General features: G+C 37.3%; 5 protein-coding genes across 7 annotated transcripts in view; 3 read left to right on the top strand and 2 right to left on the bottom strand.

Moving 5' to 3' along the window:
- Positions 1 to 55: 55 nt before the first annotated feature.
- Positions 56 to 8,443, top strand: LOC118748086 (JNK-interacting protein 3-like; the record flags this gene model as incomplete). The annotated part of the gene is given in 9 exon segments (XM_036482388.1): positions 56 to 889; positions 1,701 to 1,758; positions 1,825 to 2,003; positions 2,070 to 2,295; positions 2,370 to 3,133; positions 3,339 to 4,221; positions 4,323 to 4,540; positions 4,612 to 4,806; positions 7,652 to 8,443. Coding segments are annotated over 9 exon segments (2,931 nt in total). The 3' UTR covers positions 7,756 to 8,443.
- A 226-nt stretch (positions 8,444 to 8,669) lies between these two features.
- LOC118748087 (tRNA-specific adenosine deaminase 1) lies at positions 8,670 to 11,624 on the bottom strand. Of its 3 annotated transcripts, none has more exons than XM_036482390.1 (3): positions 11,178 to 11,624; positions 10,367 to 11,123; positions 8,670 to 10,305 (listed from the first exon to the last, which is right to left on the bottom strand). In XM_036482390.1, the coding sequence occupies exons 1-3, from the start codon at positions 11,359 to 11,361 to the stop codon at positions 9,990 to 9,992; spliced, it is 1,257 nt and encodes a 418-aa protein (XP_036338283.1). In that variant the 5' UTR covers positions 11,362 to 11,624; the 3' UTR covers positions 8,670 to 9,989. The 3 variants fall into 3 exon arrangements, with proteins under 3 accessions (XP_036338283.1, XP_036338284.1, XP_036338282.1); XM_036482391.1 differs by having other exon boundaries at positions 11,184 to 11,624; XM_036482389.1 differs by having other exon boundaries at positions 10,367 to 11,623.
- Positions 11,625 to 12,772: 1,148 nt separating this feature from the next.
- Positions 12,773 to 13,986, top strand: LOC118748085 (enoyl-CoA delta isomerase 2). Its single transcript, XM_036482387.1, has 2 exons — positions 12,773 to 13,273; positions 13,333 to 13,986. The coding sequence occupies exons 1-2, from the start codon at positions 12,848 to 12,850 to the stop codon at positions 13,726 to 13,728; spliced, it is 822 nt and encodes a 273-aa protein (XP_036338280.1). The 5' UTR covers positions 12,773 to 12,847; the 3' UTR covers positions 13,729 to 13,986.
- Positions 13,953 to 15,145, bottom strand: LOC118748084 (cyclin-dependent kinase 1). Its single transcript, XM_036482385.1, has one exon. It carries the CDS (start codon positions 14,930 to 14,932, stop codon positions 14,027 to 14,029), a length of 906 nt encoding a protein of 301 aa, XP_036338278.1. The 5' UTR covers positions 14,933 to 15,145; the 3' UTR covers positions 13,953 to 14,026.
- Positions 15,146 to 17,395: 2,250 nt separating this feature from the next.
- The window catches only part of LOC118748081 (chromatin modification-related protein eaf-1), a gene marked incomplete in the record, with an annotated part of 80,808 nt that continues 78,394 nt past the window's right edge, over positions 17,396 to 19,809 (top strand). The window contains 3 exon segments of the mRNA XM_036482381.1: positions 17,396 to 18,012; positions 19,071 to 19,642; positions 19,700 to 19,809. Of these exon segments, the coding sequence (XP_036338274.1) occupies positions 19,136 to 19,642; positions 19,700 to 19,809 (617 nt within the window).

Here is a 19,809-nt window from a genome sequence, read left to right as displayed (position 1 = left end):
AAAAAAAAATCGCTGTACCAAAACTTTATTGATTGACTGTATGTGTTAACCTACATATGTATGCTTGTACACATGTAAATTTAAATCTTTAAATGCAATATTTTGTTCTTTTTTATTACGCGTCTACGTGCGGCTTGAAATGCATAATCTCAAAAATGTCCCCGACATGCTTATCTGCACGCTCTAAAATTTGCACGCAATTGAATTTACAATATTATGCTCAATAATAACAAAACGACAACCAAAACTACATATGTATGCTTTATGAAACTGTCCCACTGTTTGTGCTCTGCTGTGATGTTCCGACTTGGCTTAATTAATACCGGGCTATACTCTCTCTTTCATCGCCGAACACAGGAAGCTGGGTGCATCCTGGAGAATATGCTTCTTCGGGTAGGTATCAAGATTCATATATCTATGGATTTATTTATGTCACATGTAAATACATTAAACACCAAATAATAACGGTAATCGCTTAAGTCGAAAGTCTTAACACATTGAACAACTGAATTGGCTACACTTATTCAACTAGCCCATTGATTGGGTGCTAAATCAATTATGTAGAATATTTAAATTGCAAGAACAATGTATAACCGAATTCATCATCTCTTTTGTCATCCTGTTCCTTTCTCAACAACACATGCATTTTTGTTGAATACAAAAACCAACAACAACGAACGAACGAACGAATACACATACTCGCGCATGCGAATACATAAATACATAAACATATGCAAATACTTTCCGATATTTTTGGAATGTCTAAAACAATTAACCTGTGTGTTTCGCATGTGCGCATTCTTTGGATATTCGAATCGCGCAAATGTACTGGCTACTCAAAATTCCTTTGCGATTGATGTCGTTCGTAAAGCTAATGACAACTATTTTGGTAAGTTACGCTTCATTTTTTTTTGTTTAGTTTAATATATTCTGCGTTGAAGTGGAACACTTCGTTGAAGACGTTATTTTACTGGTAAAGTAGAATTATATGTTTTTAGTATAACATTTTTTGGTTTTATAACCTCGGTTTTGGCGATATGTTGCTCACTGATTATGAATTTTAATTGTATTTATTTTATGATTGGGAAACTACCTTACGCCCGAAAAAGTAGATAGCCTGGCAAACCCAAGAACATTTTTCATACAAAATAATAAAAGTTTGTTTTCGTGTTTCGAAGTAAATTTAAGTGTTTCTAGAATTCGAGACAAACACATTTTTCATCTGCATTAGTAATAAACTAAAAAGCATGTTAGAGAACGACCGAATTCCGACTTTGGCCATAAGTTCGGTTCAGCTCATGTTTTCATATCCTGCCAACATGAATTTATAAAATACATTTTGTGTATGTATGTATACATTTTAACCACATTTAAATAGTGTTTGACAGGAAAACGGGCGTATGTATGTGGTGATTTTTGTAGTTGGAAAAATATAAAATTTTTGTATAATAAAATCGTATAAATTATTATATTAGTCACATTTTTGTTAAAATTCGTAATAAATATCATCTTGTACACTCACATTTACTAATACATATAAGCATTTTAATAATATCCCTACCTTTCATTGTTTCACACTAAGTTGCTTTGAATTTAATTGAATTTTAAATTTATTTTGTCATACACTATGTATTTAATTTCGCACAATCTGTTGGTGTATACGGTTTATTGAAGACGCTTATATTTCGCACTTGTTTCAGGCATGGGCAAGGAAGTGGAAAATCTTATCATGGAAAATAATGAACTCTTGGCAACGAAGTAAGTGCAACGGCAACAATCCTCTTCTTCATATCCGACTGTCATAAATTCTCCCAATATTTACAGGAATGCTCTGAATATTGTTAAGGATGATTTGATTGCCAAAGTGGATGAGCTTACTGGCGAGATAGAAATATTGCGTGAAGAATTAAATGCAATGCAGCAATCGCGCAACAAACTGCGTCAAAAGGTGAGCGAGCTTGAGGAGGAGCTGAAAAAAACAAAGGAACAAGTAAAGCAACAGAGTAAGTTCTCATTAATTTGATTTATCTTGCGTTTTTTAATTGCTTTCTTTTTGTGCTTGTCTTCAGATGACAGTGAGCAGGATGAGAATGATGTGCCATTGGCTCAGCGTAAACGCTTTACGCGCGTTGAAATGGCAATGGTATTGATGGAGCGCAATCAATATAAAGAACGTCTCATGGAGTTGCAGGAAGCTGTACGTTTAACGGAGATTTTACGCGCTTCTCGCACCGTCGATAACTTGGACAAAAAGTCAAAACAGAGCATTTGGAAATATTTTAGCAGTTTATTCACGTACGTATCGTAACTGTTGCGTTTTTTGCCTAAACTTTTTAAAATAAAAATACATTATTCTAAATCCTTTATAGCCCCTCCAATCGCCCGCAGGAACGTGTCGCTGACGGGCAAGGAGGGGGGCCGATGTTTCGTTACTCCAGCCCAGTTCACAGCCATGGATCCCCCAGTCGAAGTAGCGACAATCGCCTTGCCTTAACGGGTGTTCGCGACAATGCAAATCCTCCACCACATCCTGCAAGCGCCGGCCTGGCAAACGCATTAATCATGGCGAAAGACTACTCCGACGAGGGTACTTCTGAGCGCGCCAGCGCACGGCGACGCGAACAATATCGACAGCTGCGTGCTCATGTACAGAAAGAGGATGGCCGTTTGCAGGCTTATGGCTGGAGTTTGCCCATAAATAAGACAAGTCAGGAGCAGCAAAATCGCCATAGTGGCGGCGTACCAGTGCCAGTCTATTGTAATCCGTTGGCGGAGGCGTCGCCACATATGAAAGTTTTCTGTGCCGCTGGCGTGAACCTTAATGGCGGCTTTACAAAGGATGGTCAATCAGTTATACCGGCAACGTCACCGTATGCACCACGTTCAACGGCTAAAATCGCTGAGATTACCAGCCCGACGGCAGAACATTCAGCCGAGGCGCTCGATCGGCAGATAAATCGTGCGAGTCTGGCCAACTTAGAACCGGAAACACAGTTGTCGTCGTACATTTGGATCTGCACAAGCACACATGCGGCAAGCACTGTCACAGTTGTAGATGCTAACCAGTCAGCGGTTGTGTTGGATGCGTTTCCCATTTGTGCATCGCACATGCTCTGTATCGCCTCTGTTCAAGGTGAGTTAATAAATGAGTGCGACTGGGCCACACTGAGGAAGTAAAACTACGTTCGAATTTCATAATGTTCATTGCAAGTTTGTAAAATTCACTCTCAATATAAGCGCTAAGCGAGAAAATAAGTGTCACAATTTTCTATTCAATTCACATCCGCCGCTAAAGAAATTTTAATGTATTTTATTTTTTATTGTACTCCTATCTGTAGGTGCTGTGGAAAAAGACTACGCTTTGCTAGAGAACTCTGAAGTATTAAAGGCCGGTGAAATGTTAGAGCATCCCGGCGAAGGTGCCGAATCATTCGGCAAGGTTGAGTTTGTACGCGTGCGGCCAAAAGCTGATAAGAACAGCAACACACGCAAGGACGCAAAAGCAGACGAGCAGGCGCAAGAAGTGATAGCTATTGAAACGGCCGCTGTTGAAGAGAATGCAAAGGAGGCTGTGGAAAAAACAGCAGAAGGCACAAAGAATGTGTCCATTGAGCCGTTGGGCAATATACAAGAGATTAAGGTACGACAGGCACTGCCAGGCGCACCGCAACGGCTGCAGGATGACGGCAGTGTGACCGGCGCTAAAGCGAACATCAACAACAACAACTTGCAGCCATCCTTCTCGAAGCCCATCAATCCGATTTTGGGTACGAAAAATCGCCAAGAGCCGCCAATGAGTTCCGTGGGGCCGACCATGTGGATGGGCGATCAAGAAGGTTGGCTGTACGTGCATAGTGCTGTGGGTCGTTGGCATGAGTGCTTGCACAAGGTTCTTCTGCCCGATGCCGTCCTAGCGATAGTGCATGTGGAATCGCGCGTTGTTGTGGCTCTAGCCAACGCTCAATTAGCAGTGTTTCGCCGCCAAACAGACGGTCAATGGGATCTGAATTGTTATCATCTGGTAACGCTGGGTGACCGTAATCATTCGATACGTTGCCTCTGTGTGGCCGGCGAACGCATTTGGGCCGCACATCGCAACAAGATCTATATTGTTGATCCGATATCACTAAGCATAGTCCACTCGCTGGAAGCGCATCCGCGTAAGGAGAGCCAAGTGCGACAAATGGCTGCTACCGGCTCCGGCGTTTGGGTCTCCATACGGTGAGTTAAATGCATACAAATATATGCACAGAGGTGAATTTATTTGAACATGAAAGCAAAATACAACTACTATATGGAATTGAAACATTGACACTTTACAGTTTGGACTCTACATTGCGATTGTACAATTCGTACACTTTCGAGCATAAACAGGATGTTGATATCGAGCCGTACGTTTCGAAAATGCTGGGCACTGGCAAATTGGGTTTCTCTTTTGTCCGCATCACTGCATTGATGGTATCATGCAATCGCTTGTGGATCGGCACCAGCAACGGTGTCATAATTTCGGTGCCATTGTCAGAGGGTCAAGGCAAATCATGTAAGTCAGAAATGTAAAAAGTTATACACCTGGAAAATTGAATTGCATTATTTCTATCGTTCCTTTTGCAGCTGACCCCAATAGTCAAATACCGTTATGTTGCATGGCGAATGCACAGTTGTCCTTCCACGGTCATCGTGATGCGGTAAAGTTCTTTGTGTCCGTGCCGATGCAGCCACAAAATGGTGGCCAATTGCAATTTACCAACAAACGGCCGGATATGCTAGTCATGTGCGGTGGTGAAGGGTACATCGATTTCCGCATAAGTAAGTAAGCTGCTCATTAGGGAGCGTACGCCATAGCTAGATAAATCTACGAAAGTGTAGAGCGTGTATGTAGTTTGTTTCCCGAAAGCAACAAATACCGCTTCTGCTAGTTGTAGTGTGCGCGCTCTTTCTTATGACTATGCTGCATATAGATGACTATCGAAAAATCTCTGTAATTTCCACACTTCTTACTGGATTTACTGTTTTTCCCCATACCATATATTTTTATTATATTTATTATAATTTATGTATGTATGTATATCGAAAATATTTTCATATACATATATGATTGAATGCTTACCAAATTTTAATCACACACTGAATTGACCTTATTGTTGTCTGCAGGGCCAGAAAAATCCATTACTGATCCTGGTGATAATGAAGCGCATTTGATAGTTTGGAAAGTTGATACGTAAGCCCTTCTTTAAGAATTTTAATTTGATTTTGTTGTTGTTTTTTTTTTTTAATATATTTTACTCCTTTATGTTGCCAATGCGTAAAATTTATTTGAAACTCAAAAAATTAAAAAATAAAAATTAAATAATAAATTTTGTAGTCGAAAACTTTAACAAATTGCTTTTTAACACATCTAATTCATTATTAAAACATTTTTTGAAGTAAAATCATATTCTTTGTTTTATATACGTTATTTTTCTTTATATCTCTTTTGTTTTTCAAAATTCTTGTAGTACGTATAATTTGTAGTGATTGAGAGATGTGGATAGTACTCTGAACCAATGTGTTATCACAGTGCGACCTCATAGAAGATGTACTCGTAATCGTTGGTAGTTGCGTGCTACTGTGCTGCATATGTATGTGAAAAATCGTGCCTTAACCCATATTAACCTCAATTCACATGCACAGCGTAGCAAATTTTTTTGATGCAGCGGCAGCGACCTGATTCAATATCAAAAATAAGGTTTTCACACTTAAATAATTTAAAAGCAGTTTGTTGCAATCCCTTTATGTTTTACACCTACTTATTTGTTTTGAATTGTCTTACACTATTGTATATTGTCCGCGTTCCTGCTTCCTGTTTATCATTGTTGTAATTGGTTTAGTTTTGGCCCCTATTGATTAATTTTATCGCCAAAAAAAATAAGACTCCAGCGGTGAATGGGACTTAAAGCTCAAATATAATTTAATGACAACTACGACTGTTCTCTCTATTCCCCCCTATTAGTTCTTAAATAATTTACTGATGTAGTTTTGTTTGTTTTTTATTAATATGCGTATTTTATTTTGCACTTTTGTGTACATAACATTGTCGTGATCTTATTCTGCTTATGACGGTCACAACTTAATTTGTGGTTAAATAAACTGGCTTCAAGAGAAAAGTCGAGCTGCACAATAATAACAGGTCTATTCTGCACGTTACCAAAGATTTTGTAACCGGAAAATTTTATTACCAAAAAATGTTACCAGTTCTTGTCACCGCGATTCTAATTACTTTGGTAATGCAGTTAAAATATTCAGCAATTCAGCTATGAAGAATTGTGGAGATTCTGGCATTGCATATTTCACGCGGCAATACTTTGTTACCAGCTTATGAGATGGTAAAAAAATTTACCGCTTACAAGAGTACACAGAATTCGAAAAGGGTTTAAAATTTGAGGAACTTAACTTACCGGTTACAAAACTTTTATTACCAGCGCAGAATAGACCTGTAAATGAGAATTATATAAAGGTATATCTATGTACATTTGTAGGTATGGGCGTTGCTTGCTCCTCGTAAGAAAATTATGTATTTATAAAGAATTTACGTCATCCTCTGTCACTTTGGTTTAGAGAAATTCCACTTTCGCCTTTGTGCCAGCTTCACATATTCAGGCGTTAAACTTTTTTGAAGACTTAAAACATTTTTTTTTTAATTCCAAGCAAATCTTGGTTAGTTATCTAAGTATGAAAAAGAAACACAACCAATCAACAGTAGCTACAGACGAGATAATTCATCCATGTGGAAAAGTAATATCCGCTAAAGGCGACATAGAACATGGTCTACTGACGAAACTATGTATGTACATATTGTAATGAAGGTGCGCATTTTTGATGTTATTAACAGAAACGAATTGCATCTTTCAAACATTTCTCCCTCAGAGCAATAAGGCCGAAACCACAAATATTTGATAAACTCAGTTTCGTTTTACATTTACCATATTGCAGTAAGAACTTTATCTTGATGACGAAAAATGCTAGATAACTGATTTTCATGTTATTTATCAAGCCAATTCAAGAACGACATATTTCAAGGAGTGACCTTATTACTCTGGGGTGCAATTTCTGAACGAATATAAAAAGAGATTCTCTAAATCTTGTTAATAGATATTGCCTGTTTTTCGATGAGAAAAAAGATCAATTTGGGTACAGATATAACCCGATATTGCTAGGAGGCTTTGTTAATGTACATAGATTCATTTCTTATGACTAACAAAATCAAGCTTCCCGTTAGCGGACTAATTTCAATGCTCGTTATTGTCGCTTCCAAAGGTTAATAGTTAATTATTACTAAATATATTAATTATGTTAAAAGCTTGGTTGGAATATATAGTTAGTAGTTTGCACATATTTGTTAAAATGTTTCTCCTATTTTCGGGTGCGCACATGCGACTACATCTTTTTAAACCATGTTTCACTGCGGTCTCGGCAAAAACAAAACTAATTTCACTACAGATGTACCTGCCGTGTTTTACAGCAAGGATTTAAGGCACCACTGCTTTTTAGTATTTTGCAAACGCTGCTTAATATCCTTTACTAAACTTATTGCAATAAATAATGCTTAACATTTTAATATCACCTAAAAATTATAGCTTCACATGAATTCTAATTCCCATTTTTAAATTTACAGATGACAACGACATGGAAAGCAGTATCCAATTGGAGGCAAATCAAACGATTGATAATCGCGGCGATAAGAGTTATTTAATTGTGTGGCATGTTAGTCAACGCTAGTTTTTAAGTCCGTAGACTTTTACGAAAAGAAGTTGAAACAGCTAGAGGATCCTTTCTGGATTTTTATATAGACGGGATGCAAGCCATCGGAGGCACGAATAATAAATGATTTCTAAATAAAAATATGCAAATGATAATCCCAGTTAAAAAGTGAAAGCAAACAATGAAGCTAATAGAAATAACTTGCATATATATACATACGTATGTATGTATGTACATATGTAACTCGTACAGAGGTGGCATACAAAATGTGGTATTTGTAATTCGCTTTGCGCCATTTAGCAGTTCATGGTACACACTTTGATTTAGCTTGTACGAAATGTGTGCGCTTTTTGGGACAATGCTTTCAGTTTTTTAAATAAATGAAGGGGTGAGTAGTTATAGCTTAAGCTTTACTTGCAGTGATAAAAACTCAAACCGGTCTAGTAGACATTATTTTAAAAGAAAAAAAACGAACCAAAAAGACGTTTGAACGTTTTATGAATTACATAATTAGTACGTAGGCCCATTACGACCTCAATAAGATATATATTATATTGCAGTCGTATGATGTGTATTAATCAAATAAAATTAATAACTTAGACCTTTGTATGAGTGTTCTTCAGCAACGGCCACAAAAAAGTAATTGTACCGTGTGCAAAAATAGAAAAACAACAGCTACCTTCTGAGGACGTAAAACTAACAATAAAACGTAATTTTCTCTCATTTTCGATATAACAGAAGTATGCATAGTTATGTATTTATTTAACAGAAGTAGGATTATGTATGTGTTTTCTCTGCTTTCATATGATTTGGGGTCTTTTGCTTAGAGGCGACGATTTATGTCCTAAGAATATTCGACTAATAGTTTTTATTTTATGTAACTTGTTTTTAAGATATTAAATTATAAATATAAAAATATTTTGACGTTTGTTTTTTTTTACTTGACATACCGTCATACAGAAGATATATTCAATATGAATACGCCTTGGTCATGCATATTTTATATCTTATTTGCGAATGTATGCGCATGCGTATTGTCTCATTTGTTAAATTCGTTTGTAAGCATCAACATTACGAAATTGTACCTACATATTTTACATTAATTTTTAATAAAAGCAATATTTCAAAGTTATTCCGTTTTTATTTTGTTTTAATTTTTACTTAACTGGCTCAGCAAATGCAAAAAAATTATGCCCTACAGCGTTTTCAATGCAAAAGGAATAGGAATACCTTAAAAATACAACATATCGCACACCTAGGTCTAAAGTGAGCTAACTCAAACATCAGAGAGGGAAATTTAACTGCTTGTGGATCGTACAGGCTCAACACAATACAAGAACAGGTATAGCAGTAGTTTTTTGTTAATGTATATAATCGTGAAGAAAAAAAGTTTCCTTTAATTGGATGTGAGTCCTATAAATTGATTTATGCGAAAAAATCGCCCAAATTTTTTTTTGAGTTGATCGCACTTTATATGTACATAGGTGTGCGATATGTATATTGGCATAGTTCGAACAACCCGCCGTAGCGTCTTTAACGCTATGAACGTAATATTCGTCTATGTGAAACTTCTTATTGTCGACAGCTTAACCTATAATCGCTATATTAAAATGTCATTATGGCCCTTGCATTGATTAAAAACAAAAGTTCAAAAATATAATTACGTTTACCCTTCGAAAAGAAAAAAAAATATAATCTATGTATACCTACATACATATATACATATTAATTAACATAACACATCAGAGTAATTTGTACTTAAAAATGAATAAAATTATAAAATCTAAATATTCGTTTTTAAATTTATTGCAAACTGTTTCGCTTACTTAATTGAAAAAGAAAATCCAATGTCGGCATGAAGGTTAACATAATGTGTACATAAATATTCTTTAAACAGTAGTATAAAAATCACCAATATATTATTACATACATGCATATATACTATACATCCTATATACATATATACAAATAAATAACTTAAAAGATAATTCACTTAAAAGTGTGTGTTTCTGTCTTGGCTATACGCGGTACACGATGGCATATAATTAATAATTAATTTCTATCATGAAAAAAATTCTCATAAAATCCATTTTGTCGTTCGGAGGTGGTGTAACACTGGGTTTGTGTAATAAAATCAAGACGAACACCACAAAATGGAGAAGTTGGGCCAATCACTTAGCAAAATTGTAAGCGCCAAAGCATTATTATTATTAAAAGAGTCCGAACTACTAAAAACTGATATTTAGTTAGCATCACGTTTTTTCTGCCATCAAACAAAATTCCAACAAACTTGCTGGTTTTTGAGTCCATTGTTGGAAGTACTCCTGCTTTGCCAGTGTCCATGCCCTTTGATATTCTTTTGCTAGCTGCTTATATTGATTGTATTTCATTTCGGCTAGCTTATTAGGATCGATTTGAAATTTTTTTATCAACTTTGGTTCTATCCTCAGAAGCGCCACAAACTCATTTATAAGATGATATTTGGAAATTTTAAGAGCGGCCTGTGGGGTGTTCACCTTTTTTCTGGTAACGCCTTGTCGCTTACCATTCACAGATATTTCATAAGGTCTTTGGAGAAAATTATCCAGTTAAGAGTAATGTAATAATTTTTTAACAAAATTTGCCTAACCTTAAATTCTGATCAATGCTGCACCAGGATAGTCCGGTAGGCGATGGGTTCTGTCTGTTGATATTCGCTGCATAGTCAAATATAACCGCTTCAGCAAAATTTATATCCGGATTTTGAATCTTAAACCTGCTGGTATGAAACTCTCTATCAACAAAACGACCACATATGGCACGTCTTATAGCTAGCTCGTTTTGAGGGATACCACAAAAGTTAAGGGACTTGAAGTAAATAGGTTCAACAAGTAGCGCATCCAGCAGCGCTCCCTGTACGCCAAGCACATTCCAACGTGCTAGTTTATCGCTGCAAGACATGGAAAGTGTGCGATCGCCACGTCCGGGTTTTGTGCGCATGGCGCCAATGTTTTGCTGCATAGCATCCTGCTGAACACCTAAGCCGATAAGTTTTGCACCAGTGTAGACAAGACTACCGACAGAAGAATCCAAAGTGGACCCTACGTTATCAGCAAAGTTGGATGTTTTATGTGCGTTTTCGTAATAAACTTTTCGCTGTTTAGCAACAGCTGCTCCGTCATCATCTTCATTCCTATGAAGTGCAACGGTGCTCACTTGTTTCTCATCCAAGATGCAGGCATCCCCGCAAGGTGTTTGGGTGCTCAAAAAATGAAAACTAAGGTTTGGTCGTAGTCGGAATGCTACATTTTCGGCATTCCATTCAAAAATACAGTCATCATTTACTAGATTTGATTGTAAAGCTTTTTTCAAGTGATGGTATATGTAGCGTAGGAAGGCTCGTCTTGCTAGAATTTCAGCGTGTGAGTCGTTCAAGATCAACCCACTATTGCAAAGCTTACTTTTACCTATACACTTCGTGCCACATCCTATTGTTACAACATTAGTTTTTTCTTCGGTGGCATTATGGAGCAGGATCGCCGACAAGATAGTCCATTCATTGGCAGCAGGCTTCCCGGTTTTTGGTAAGAGGTTAAACTGTTCAAAAACCAGCCCGGCAAGAATTTCAGTGTCCGGGACACCCATGATAAAATGTGGTTGGTATATAACACAAGTGGAATGAAGCTGCGTTTACATAACGCGATTTACATGATTCAGGTATTTGAAAGCAATTCTAGCTCATCCTCTTTTGTATTTTCTTTTTGCTTTTATACGATTCAATTCTGTTGAAATCAAGTTTTTGGTTCTTTAAATGGGAACCAACGAAAATGTCAAAAGTAGTGATGGGTGAGCCCGAGATGTTTTAGTCGATTGTCTCGATTGTTCAAATATCTCGATTGTCCTCGATGTTTTCTCTCGTAGACGATTTGCCACCCGAAAAAAGTCGTGCTTAAGCTGAACAACATATTCGTTAACAATCGACCAAGTCATCTCGGTCTCGCTGCTGGCCAGCGGTTGTTAAAACATCTCGATGATTCTCTGTCGCAGACTGTGGCAACGAATTGCCAGTCGCGTTTAACATTCGATAAAAATCGGACTCGATAAATCTCGGACTAGCCTTTGGAAGTTTTGGCAACCTCTCATACGAGGTTTTGCATTTTCTTGATACGTTATGTACTTATGTTTTAGGATTTTTTGCTGAAGTGGTTGCGGTTTTCTTCCATCTACAAGTAAATTATGTTTATTAAGTCGATTATTGACTCGTTTGTAATTTTGCAACGATAGCGACTCTCTCGATCGTTTAAACATCACGGACTCGCCCATCACTAGTCAAAAGCAAAGCAAGAAAGTAGAAACCAAGGTGGTAGAAACGACTTGACCAAGGCGAATTTATACAAGGTGGTCAAGACGAATTTACACAAGGTGGTGTTACTGGCGAATTTAGATTATAACAACCACCACATGTATTTTGTATTGCGGGTGTTATGTCAAATCTCAATTCGCCCAAAATTTTACATGTATTTTGTTTTTGCTTTTGATGGGTGTGCTGTCAAATCGGTAAAAGCAAAAACAAAGTACATATAAGGCGAAGAAATCAGCTGATTTTACATCACCACCTTGTATAAATTCTTGATTCATGGTTTTGAGAAAAATGTTTCCGGAAGCGGGTTCGTCAGCTGAGCGTTTGTTTACACCACAAGCACCACTATATTACACTTTTATTTAACTTAAGAAGAGTAAATTCAACATGACAACACATTTTAAACCGTTTTAAAAATTAATATTACCGAAATTGTGTGCTCAAAGTGGCTGACAATAATTTTGGTTTTCATTGTTTTCTTTTCGCTCGTTTTCCAGCGAAACTACTTTTTTCGTTCTCTTGTTCGTGCGTGATCTTGTGTCGTTCGTTCATGACTGTCAAAAATCGCGTAACCTACCAAAGAGAAAAAAAACCTCTCTGTTTTGGTTGGAAGAGGCAATAGTGGCAACACTGATAGGTACGACAGTTTCAGCTTTTGTTTTATTTCCACGTTTATCAATTCCTCTTTCTCATTTTCTTTGAAAAAAGGGAAAAACAAAGTTCGTGAACTTTGTTTTTTTTAGATAATTGCTCTTGGGTTCTTGATTTAAAATGCAAACTAAGATGGTGCAGGACACAATGGACTCCTATCAAGGATATACTGAGATTCGTGTAGAGAAGCGAGAGAAAATTTTATTGATAACCTTTGACAATCCAAAAAAGCGCAACAGCATCAACAGAAATGGATACAAAGAACTTGGCAGAGTGCTGCGGGAAGTGGCCGACGACAATGAAGTGACCATAGTGGTTTTCACTGGGAATGGAGATTACTTTACATCGGGAAACGACTTAACTCAATCAGCAAATTCTTCCTCGGACATTGAGCTGTACATCAAAGAATCAAATAATATATTTAAAGGAATGATAAGGGCTTTAATTGACTGTCCTAAACCAACATTATCGTTGGTAAATGGACCATGCATTGGCGTTGGAGCAACGCTAACAGCATTATGCGACATAGCGTGGTGTTCATCAACGGTAAGCAAATTTTTCGCCACCTATTGACTGAGGAAAAAATTTTATTTTAAACTTTTTAGGCTTATTTCCTAACGCCGTTTACTAAATTGGGGATTGTACCGGAAGGATGTTCTTCGTATTTGTTCGCATTAATACTTGGACGGTCAAAAGCGAGCGAGATGCTGTTGATGTCAGAAAAACTGACTGCTGAGGAAGCTTACCATTATAATTTCGTATCAAAAGTTTTCGATTTGACTGAATTGGATACGGTTGTTTGGCCAAAGATTAGAGAATTCTCAGAATTGCCTCCGGATTCATTAAGAGTTTCTAAATCGCTTATGCGGTTAAATGAACGAGATGTCTTGTATCGTACATTGGATGCAGAAAATGAAGAACTTTACAAACGATTTTTCTCTGAAGAGTTTGCCAACGCAGTGATAGCTTTTGCAACGCGGAAAAAGAGATCCAAATTGTGAAATGTGGCAATGATCCAAACATCTTAAAATTGCACAAATCTGTGTCCAAAAGTTGCGCCTTTGAAAATTTGTAACCTAATCATATTTAATTTTAAAATGATGGCAGTTACCGTGTCTCACAGCCTTAAAATATGTATATGTAGAATGGACTAAATATTTAGCTGTAAATGTATGCGTAATTTGAATTTCAACCGTGAGCGTCCAGGCTAAATAAAACAAAAATATTTAATGTATTTAATATTGGAATAAAAATTTTAATGTAAGGTTAAAATAATATTAGCTTTTAAATAAATGTGCCTCATTTTTCATTCTCATTTTTTATAAATTTCATCTTAAATCCGTCGAAATACGGATGCTCAAGAATGTCTTTAGCTGAAATGCGATGAACCGGATCATAGATAAGCATTTTTTGAATCAAATCTACACCTCGATCGTTCAAATTTTTCAACTGGTTCGTTAGCTGATTTGTCGACCAACAAGGAAAAGTATTTTTATAGTCTGGTAAAGATGTCACCCCAGGCCAAGTTTCTTCAGTTGGAGTTTTCAAAATTCTGAATATTCGGAAAAGCTGGTCAATTTCCGAATCACCTTGGAAAAGCGGTTTTCTTGTAGCCATTTCAGCAAATATGCAGCCAATGGACCATATATCAACTGGGCAAGAGTATCGCTGAGAACCCAGCAAAACTTCTGGTGCCCTGTACCAAAGAGTAACAATTTCATGAGTGTATATGCGAACTGGAATGCCGAAAGATCGGCCAAGTCCAAAGTCCGCCACTTTTATGACGCCCTTTTTATCTATAAGTAAATTCTGAGGTTTCAAATCGCGATGAAGGACTCTGCGACGGTGGCAAAATAGAATTGCATTTGTTATTTGGTATAAATAACTTCGCACCAATTCAGTTTCCATTGACTTCTCTGGTGGCAACGAATCCATATATTTCTTCAAATCCATGGACAGGAACTCGAAGATCAAGTACAATCTATTTTCTTCCATTAGAACGTCCTCCAAGCAAACAATGTTCGGATGTTTAAGCTCTTTTAACAGCGATATTTCTCTTATAGCCGTGGATGGTATACCTTCATCGTCAGACTCCAGGCGAATCTTTTTCATGGCTACTATTTGCCCTGTGACACGATTGCGACCCTTGTACACCACGCCATATGTACCCTCGCCAATTTTTTCTATTTTCTGAAAGTCTTCCATATTTTGCGTTCCAATTTAACTACTTGAATCGAAAATAAGTTCAAGAAAGGAAGCTTTCTTAAAAACAAGTGAAATTAAATGTTTAATCCAAAACACAAATTTCGCGCTCACTTAAAATGGAAACGATGGAAAACACACCTATCACATTCCACGAGCATTTCTGCGCTTCCCAGTTTCCAGTGTCAAAAATCAAAATTATCCAGAATACTGAACGAACCGCTAGCGCGAATCGGTTGGTTTGTTCTCCAATCGTTAGTCCCCTTTCAGACTCGTTCGTAGGCAACGTGCCGTCAACTTGTTTCAACTGTTCTTGTCTCTTTTGATCTTTTTGCAGCGTTTTTGGTGCATTTAAAATGCAACATTTAGCACTTTCGAACATATCGATGACTGAGTGGAAGATCGACCTATCTCGGCAGCCAGTTCGAAAACGCTCTATCTCAAAAAAACTTTTCAAGAACGCAATATTTCAGAATTTAATTGAAACACACCCTATCTAAAAATTCGGTTCAAAAACGCCCTATCTCCCTTCAAAATGTATTAAAAATATGCTGATATAGGGCGTTTTTGAAACGAATTCTGAAATAGGGCGTTCTTGAAAAGTTTTTTGAGATAGATCGTTTTCGAACTGGCTGCCGAGATAGGTCGATCTTCCACTCAGCCATCGATATGTTTTCGAAGAGCGTTCATGCTATCGCATCTAGCAAATGTACATTTACGCGAGTTTGAAATCGTGTGCTTTTGACAAACAGCCGTGTTCCAGTCGCTTATTCAGATCCGTATCTATTACGATCAATTCTCACTGAAAAGATAATGTGCAAAAAACCCGACTGAAAAGGAAAGAATAGATTTTAAACCAAAAATTCAATACAAAATCTTGAATTGTTTTAATCATAACCGAAAATTTGTTTGTGTATATATTCATTTGTCGGTGCTGTCAATTAAAATTTCCTCACTTAATTAGAAAACAAAACAAACAGAGTTGATCACAAATTAATCCAGATTTGGTACATTTGTACAGATTTGTTAATTTTGGCAGTTACAGAGTGATGTTCTTTAGAAATTTGAGTTCAGTTCAATAAAAGAATTTCCAAACAACACTACTCTGTTACTGCCAAAATTTACAAATCTGTACAAATGTACCAATCGTGTGACACTGCTTTAAGAATTTCATCCAGAGTAATCCAATAAGTTTTGTGAAAATTACTTTTATGTGTTTACACTGTTAAACACCAATTTGATATGTGATTTTAGTTAAGTATGCAAATGAATTCAACTGTTACCAAGCTTTATTTTCACTCTGGCTGCGTTTCTTTATACATTCCGGATAATCCCATTCCACAGCCGGAATAAACAGAATGCGTTTGAAATATACGTTAATATATCATCAGGAACGTTCTAAAGAATAAGTAAACAAAAAGTTTATTCCAAACGTTCAGAATGAATAAAGAAATGCAGCCTCTGTATTTTATATAAGAACCAAAAACTTTGAAAACTCATGTTCCACTCGTTTCAATCAGTATTTAGATAGATTTATCGAAGTTCAAGTCATATTTTATCGTCTTTAATACGGAAGTTGGGATTTATTGTCAATTGGCTGGCCAAATTAAAATATGAAGAAAAGAAAGCGGTTGCTAATGATAAGAAATTGAAAGACAAAGATTTTATTTTTTTTTTCGTAGCAACACTGTAAACAAAGGATGAAAGATATGTCAACGGTAACACTACTAGCCGCACCGGCTTCAGCCCCCAATCCCAAAACTCGTTTTCAAAGTGTTTTCATTGTCGGTCCGAACATGGTATAAGAGCCAATTTACAAGACCAATTTTCACCCCGCGTTTTTTTGCACGTACCCTTTTAAAAAGTCTTCGAAAACAGGAAAACGTCAAAAACCCCTCGGTTTCGCTCACCGTGCATGCTCTAGGCCCTGCTGACTTCACTACACTTCTTGACTCATGCTCGACACGCATGACTTTCCACTCAGGGTGAAAAGTCATCGTGTAAATTGGCTCTAGCTTAAAAGTATGTTCCCACGCCACGTAATTCGTTCTCTAACCCCACGTCTCACCTTCTACAGATTCTGTTAAAAAAGCTTTGGTAAGACACAAATGTCAGTTGGAGACCGCAAATTTCCACTGTTAAACCATATCTGTCTTGCCGAATTTCTTACCATCGCTGTCATAACATCAGCTGTCATATCGTGGTTTGATAACTCAGTTTTCATTTTGGTTTAGTGCCATTATGAAAGTGATATGTTAATACAGCAAGTTGTCCACATGAGAAAACCGAACAAAGTGAAAATATAAATTTGACAGATGTTAAGACACATTTAGAAGAAAATGGAGACGTAGGGTAAGTAGTTCGCTAAATAATTTTCGAATAACCCTGTTTCTACGTGTGGTGGGAACGTAGTATAATACATTGAAGTAAAGTAATAAACGCTGACGAGGAATGGCAACCCTGCCATGAAGAAGAAGAAGGAGTCTGCCATTTTTCGGTGAATTAACAAAACGAAGGGAAAGAAATTAATTTTTCCACGAGTGAAACTTTCTGTGCGGAAATCAAACGAAAACAATAAAATATTCTAGTTGATAAAATAGGGTGTACATAAAATATTAGTCGCCAGATTTCTTGTGCAAATTGAATATTCCGATAAGTTGTGTTTGTTGGTGGGGTGTCCGAAAGGCTCAGTCAAATCTATTGCTAATTAAAGTGTGCGAAGAAAATAAAGAGGTGCCGCAGTAATTATAGGGTACGAGGTACGAGGCAGCAGAAAATCGTGGTCGTCGTTCTAGTATCAGTGAGAAGAATCATAGCTGAAGTCAAATAAAAGAGACGTTCATTACTGAGCTGTAGTAGCGGCGTGGTGAGGTTGGCTAGAAGCGGTAGACCACGACACTAGTGATAGTCTGAACGAGGTTTTGATAAAAGGAAAGGCAGCTGTACTTGGCTCTTATTCTTTATTGGTGCGTGGTCCCGAAGACGTCTGTAGTTTGTCCAGGGCAAATTTTCAAGATAGGTGCGCGAGCCTGAGTTGCTTGATTCCTAGCCCCAAGCAAAAATAATAAAATGAAAATCTGAAGGTACGTATCCGGTAAAGAAAACACCAATTTTTATAAATAATAACAGCGGCTATGTTTTGCAAAAGTCTAAAATTCCAGCTTGTGTTTGTTGCTAAAAGTGCCACACAGGCAAGCTGCGTTGATTCGCAGCACACACACACGGCCCTATGTAAAATTGTAAAAAACACGCCGCAAACATTTCATCACGCCACCAACCATGTTGGTCTGTTTCGTGATACGCAATGTTTAGATCAACTCGATGCAATGTTGCACCATACTCTATTTTAATTCATGTGCCACTTAAAAAACTAACAACATTCAGGAAACCTATCTACGTCAAATGTACGTATGTACATATTAGTGGCAAAAAGCGCTACCTCTCTTCACAAATATATTTTAAGGTTATGTTACATAGGTGATCAATTTTGGACAGTAGCTAGGTATTACTGCAAATACGTGAACCTAAAGTTCAGCATACATTTGAATTCATTAAGATTTTCAAAAATACCGGCGGCTTATTATACAAACTTATTTCGATTATGCAAATTTCCGACCAGGCAGTGGGTATAATGTATAGATAACACATTCCGGTGAATTAAGTGTACATATGTCAATACATATGTATAGTATAAGTAATAATATTTAGTATTGTTCTTAAAACACAAATTACATATGTAGAGAGAGTTTATCTTTTAATCCGATTATTCTGAATTTCTGATGGTGGATTCTCAAAATCTTATTATCCATCTCAACTTACTGCAAATTCGTCTTTGAGCTTGCCAAATTTGTTTGGACGGTTATGTAAACTTGTATTTCAAAGGGGCCATCACAGAAAAATTCCAGTACATCCTACCACTCATATTTATTACACTGGGTACAAAAGCTGACTGTGTCTTTTCGTGTGGCCGGTAAGGTGATTCCCATTTATTAAGTTGCAATTAGGGTCATGAGCGCAGACCCTTCTCTTGAAACTTACTTGCAAAAAAAATTTATGGTAACATATGTACCTAGCCCTATGTTCATTTGCGTATAGCTAGTTTCAAAACCTTAACAATTTTTTTTTCTAATTTTCGATTTAGGCCTCTGACTTAAATACTGAACTTTTGCAACACTTGAACGGACTAGTGCTAATTTTGTTATAAAAATGGAATCGCAAGCAGCCACTATCATTAAGAACCCAAACAACAACAACCATGCTGACAACCATAACTTAACACAGCAACAACCTTCGCTACCAAATAACATCCTTGTTGCTACCGCACAGCCATTCACTCCTGCTTCCAACAACAGCAATGGAAACGCTGCTGGCAACAACAACTTGTCTGGCCAACAAGCTATCAATACCGTCGCAGCCGCACAATCTTATACGCCAGTGCCGGCACCTACTGCCTTACATAGTGGAGCCCCCACTTCAGCAGGTCATGCCATCTATAACCAGGCTATGCATTCGCCAAATGTATTTGTACCAGCGTCAGGCGTTCACCAAGCCGGGCCAATGTATGCCACTATGATGCCTGCACAAATTCCCAGCAATGTCTATGTAAACAATGTCACCGCTAATGTCAACTTGCATGGATGGACTCATACAGTGCCAGCGTACATACCGAGTGGAACACCACATTACATTCACGGGGATGTGCCTCCTGATCAGGTTGTTGAATAGTCATATAATTTAATGTAATATATTTGCTAATAGAGCATCTTTCAGAATCCACCTGTTATGCAAGCGATGCCAGCAATGCCAGTAGCCTTAGCTCCTTCAAGCGCCATTGTTGCTGCTGGTGGCAATGGTAACCCCACTTCTCAGATCAGCAGCTT

This window comes from Rhagoletis pomonella, unplaced genomic scaffold, assembly GCF_013731165.1.
Source record: "Rhagoletis pomonella isolate Grant_MI unplaced genomic scaffold, Rhpom_1.0 Rhpom_scaffold_00012, whole genome shotgun sequence".
In the NCBI taxonomy this organism is placed as follows: domain Eukaryota; kingdom Metazoa; phylum Arthropoda; class Insecta; order Diptera; family Tephritidae; genus Rhagoletis; species Rhagoletis pomonella.
This window is presented reverse-complemented; position numbering and strand designations above follow the sequence as displayed.

What these genes read in the sequence shown, in the direction of transcription:
- LOC118748084 (XM_036482385.1), bottom strand. Translation starts at nt 14,932, where the DNA reads ATGGAAGACTTTCAGAAAATAGAAAAAATTGGCGAGGGTACATATGGC.
- LOC118748087 (XM_036482389.1), bottom strand. Translation starts at nt 11,361, where the DNA reads ATGGGTGTCCCGGACACTGAAATTCTTGCCGGGCTGGTTTTTGAACAG. An exon ending in AGCATTGATCAGAATTTAAG is followed by an intron (nt 10,306 to 10,366) that starts GTTAGGCAAATT and finishes TTTTCTCCAAAG; the next exon opens with ACCTTATGAAATATCTGTGA.
- LOC118748085 (XM_036482387.1), top strand. Translation starts at nt 12,848, where the DNA reads ATGCAAACTAAGATGGTGCAGGACACAATGGACTCCTATCAAGGATAT. An exon ending in TAGCGTGGTGTTCATCAACG is followed by an intron (nt 13,274 to 13,332) that starts GTAAGCAAATTT and finishes TAAACTTTTTAG; the next exon opens with GCTTATTTCCTAACGCCGTT.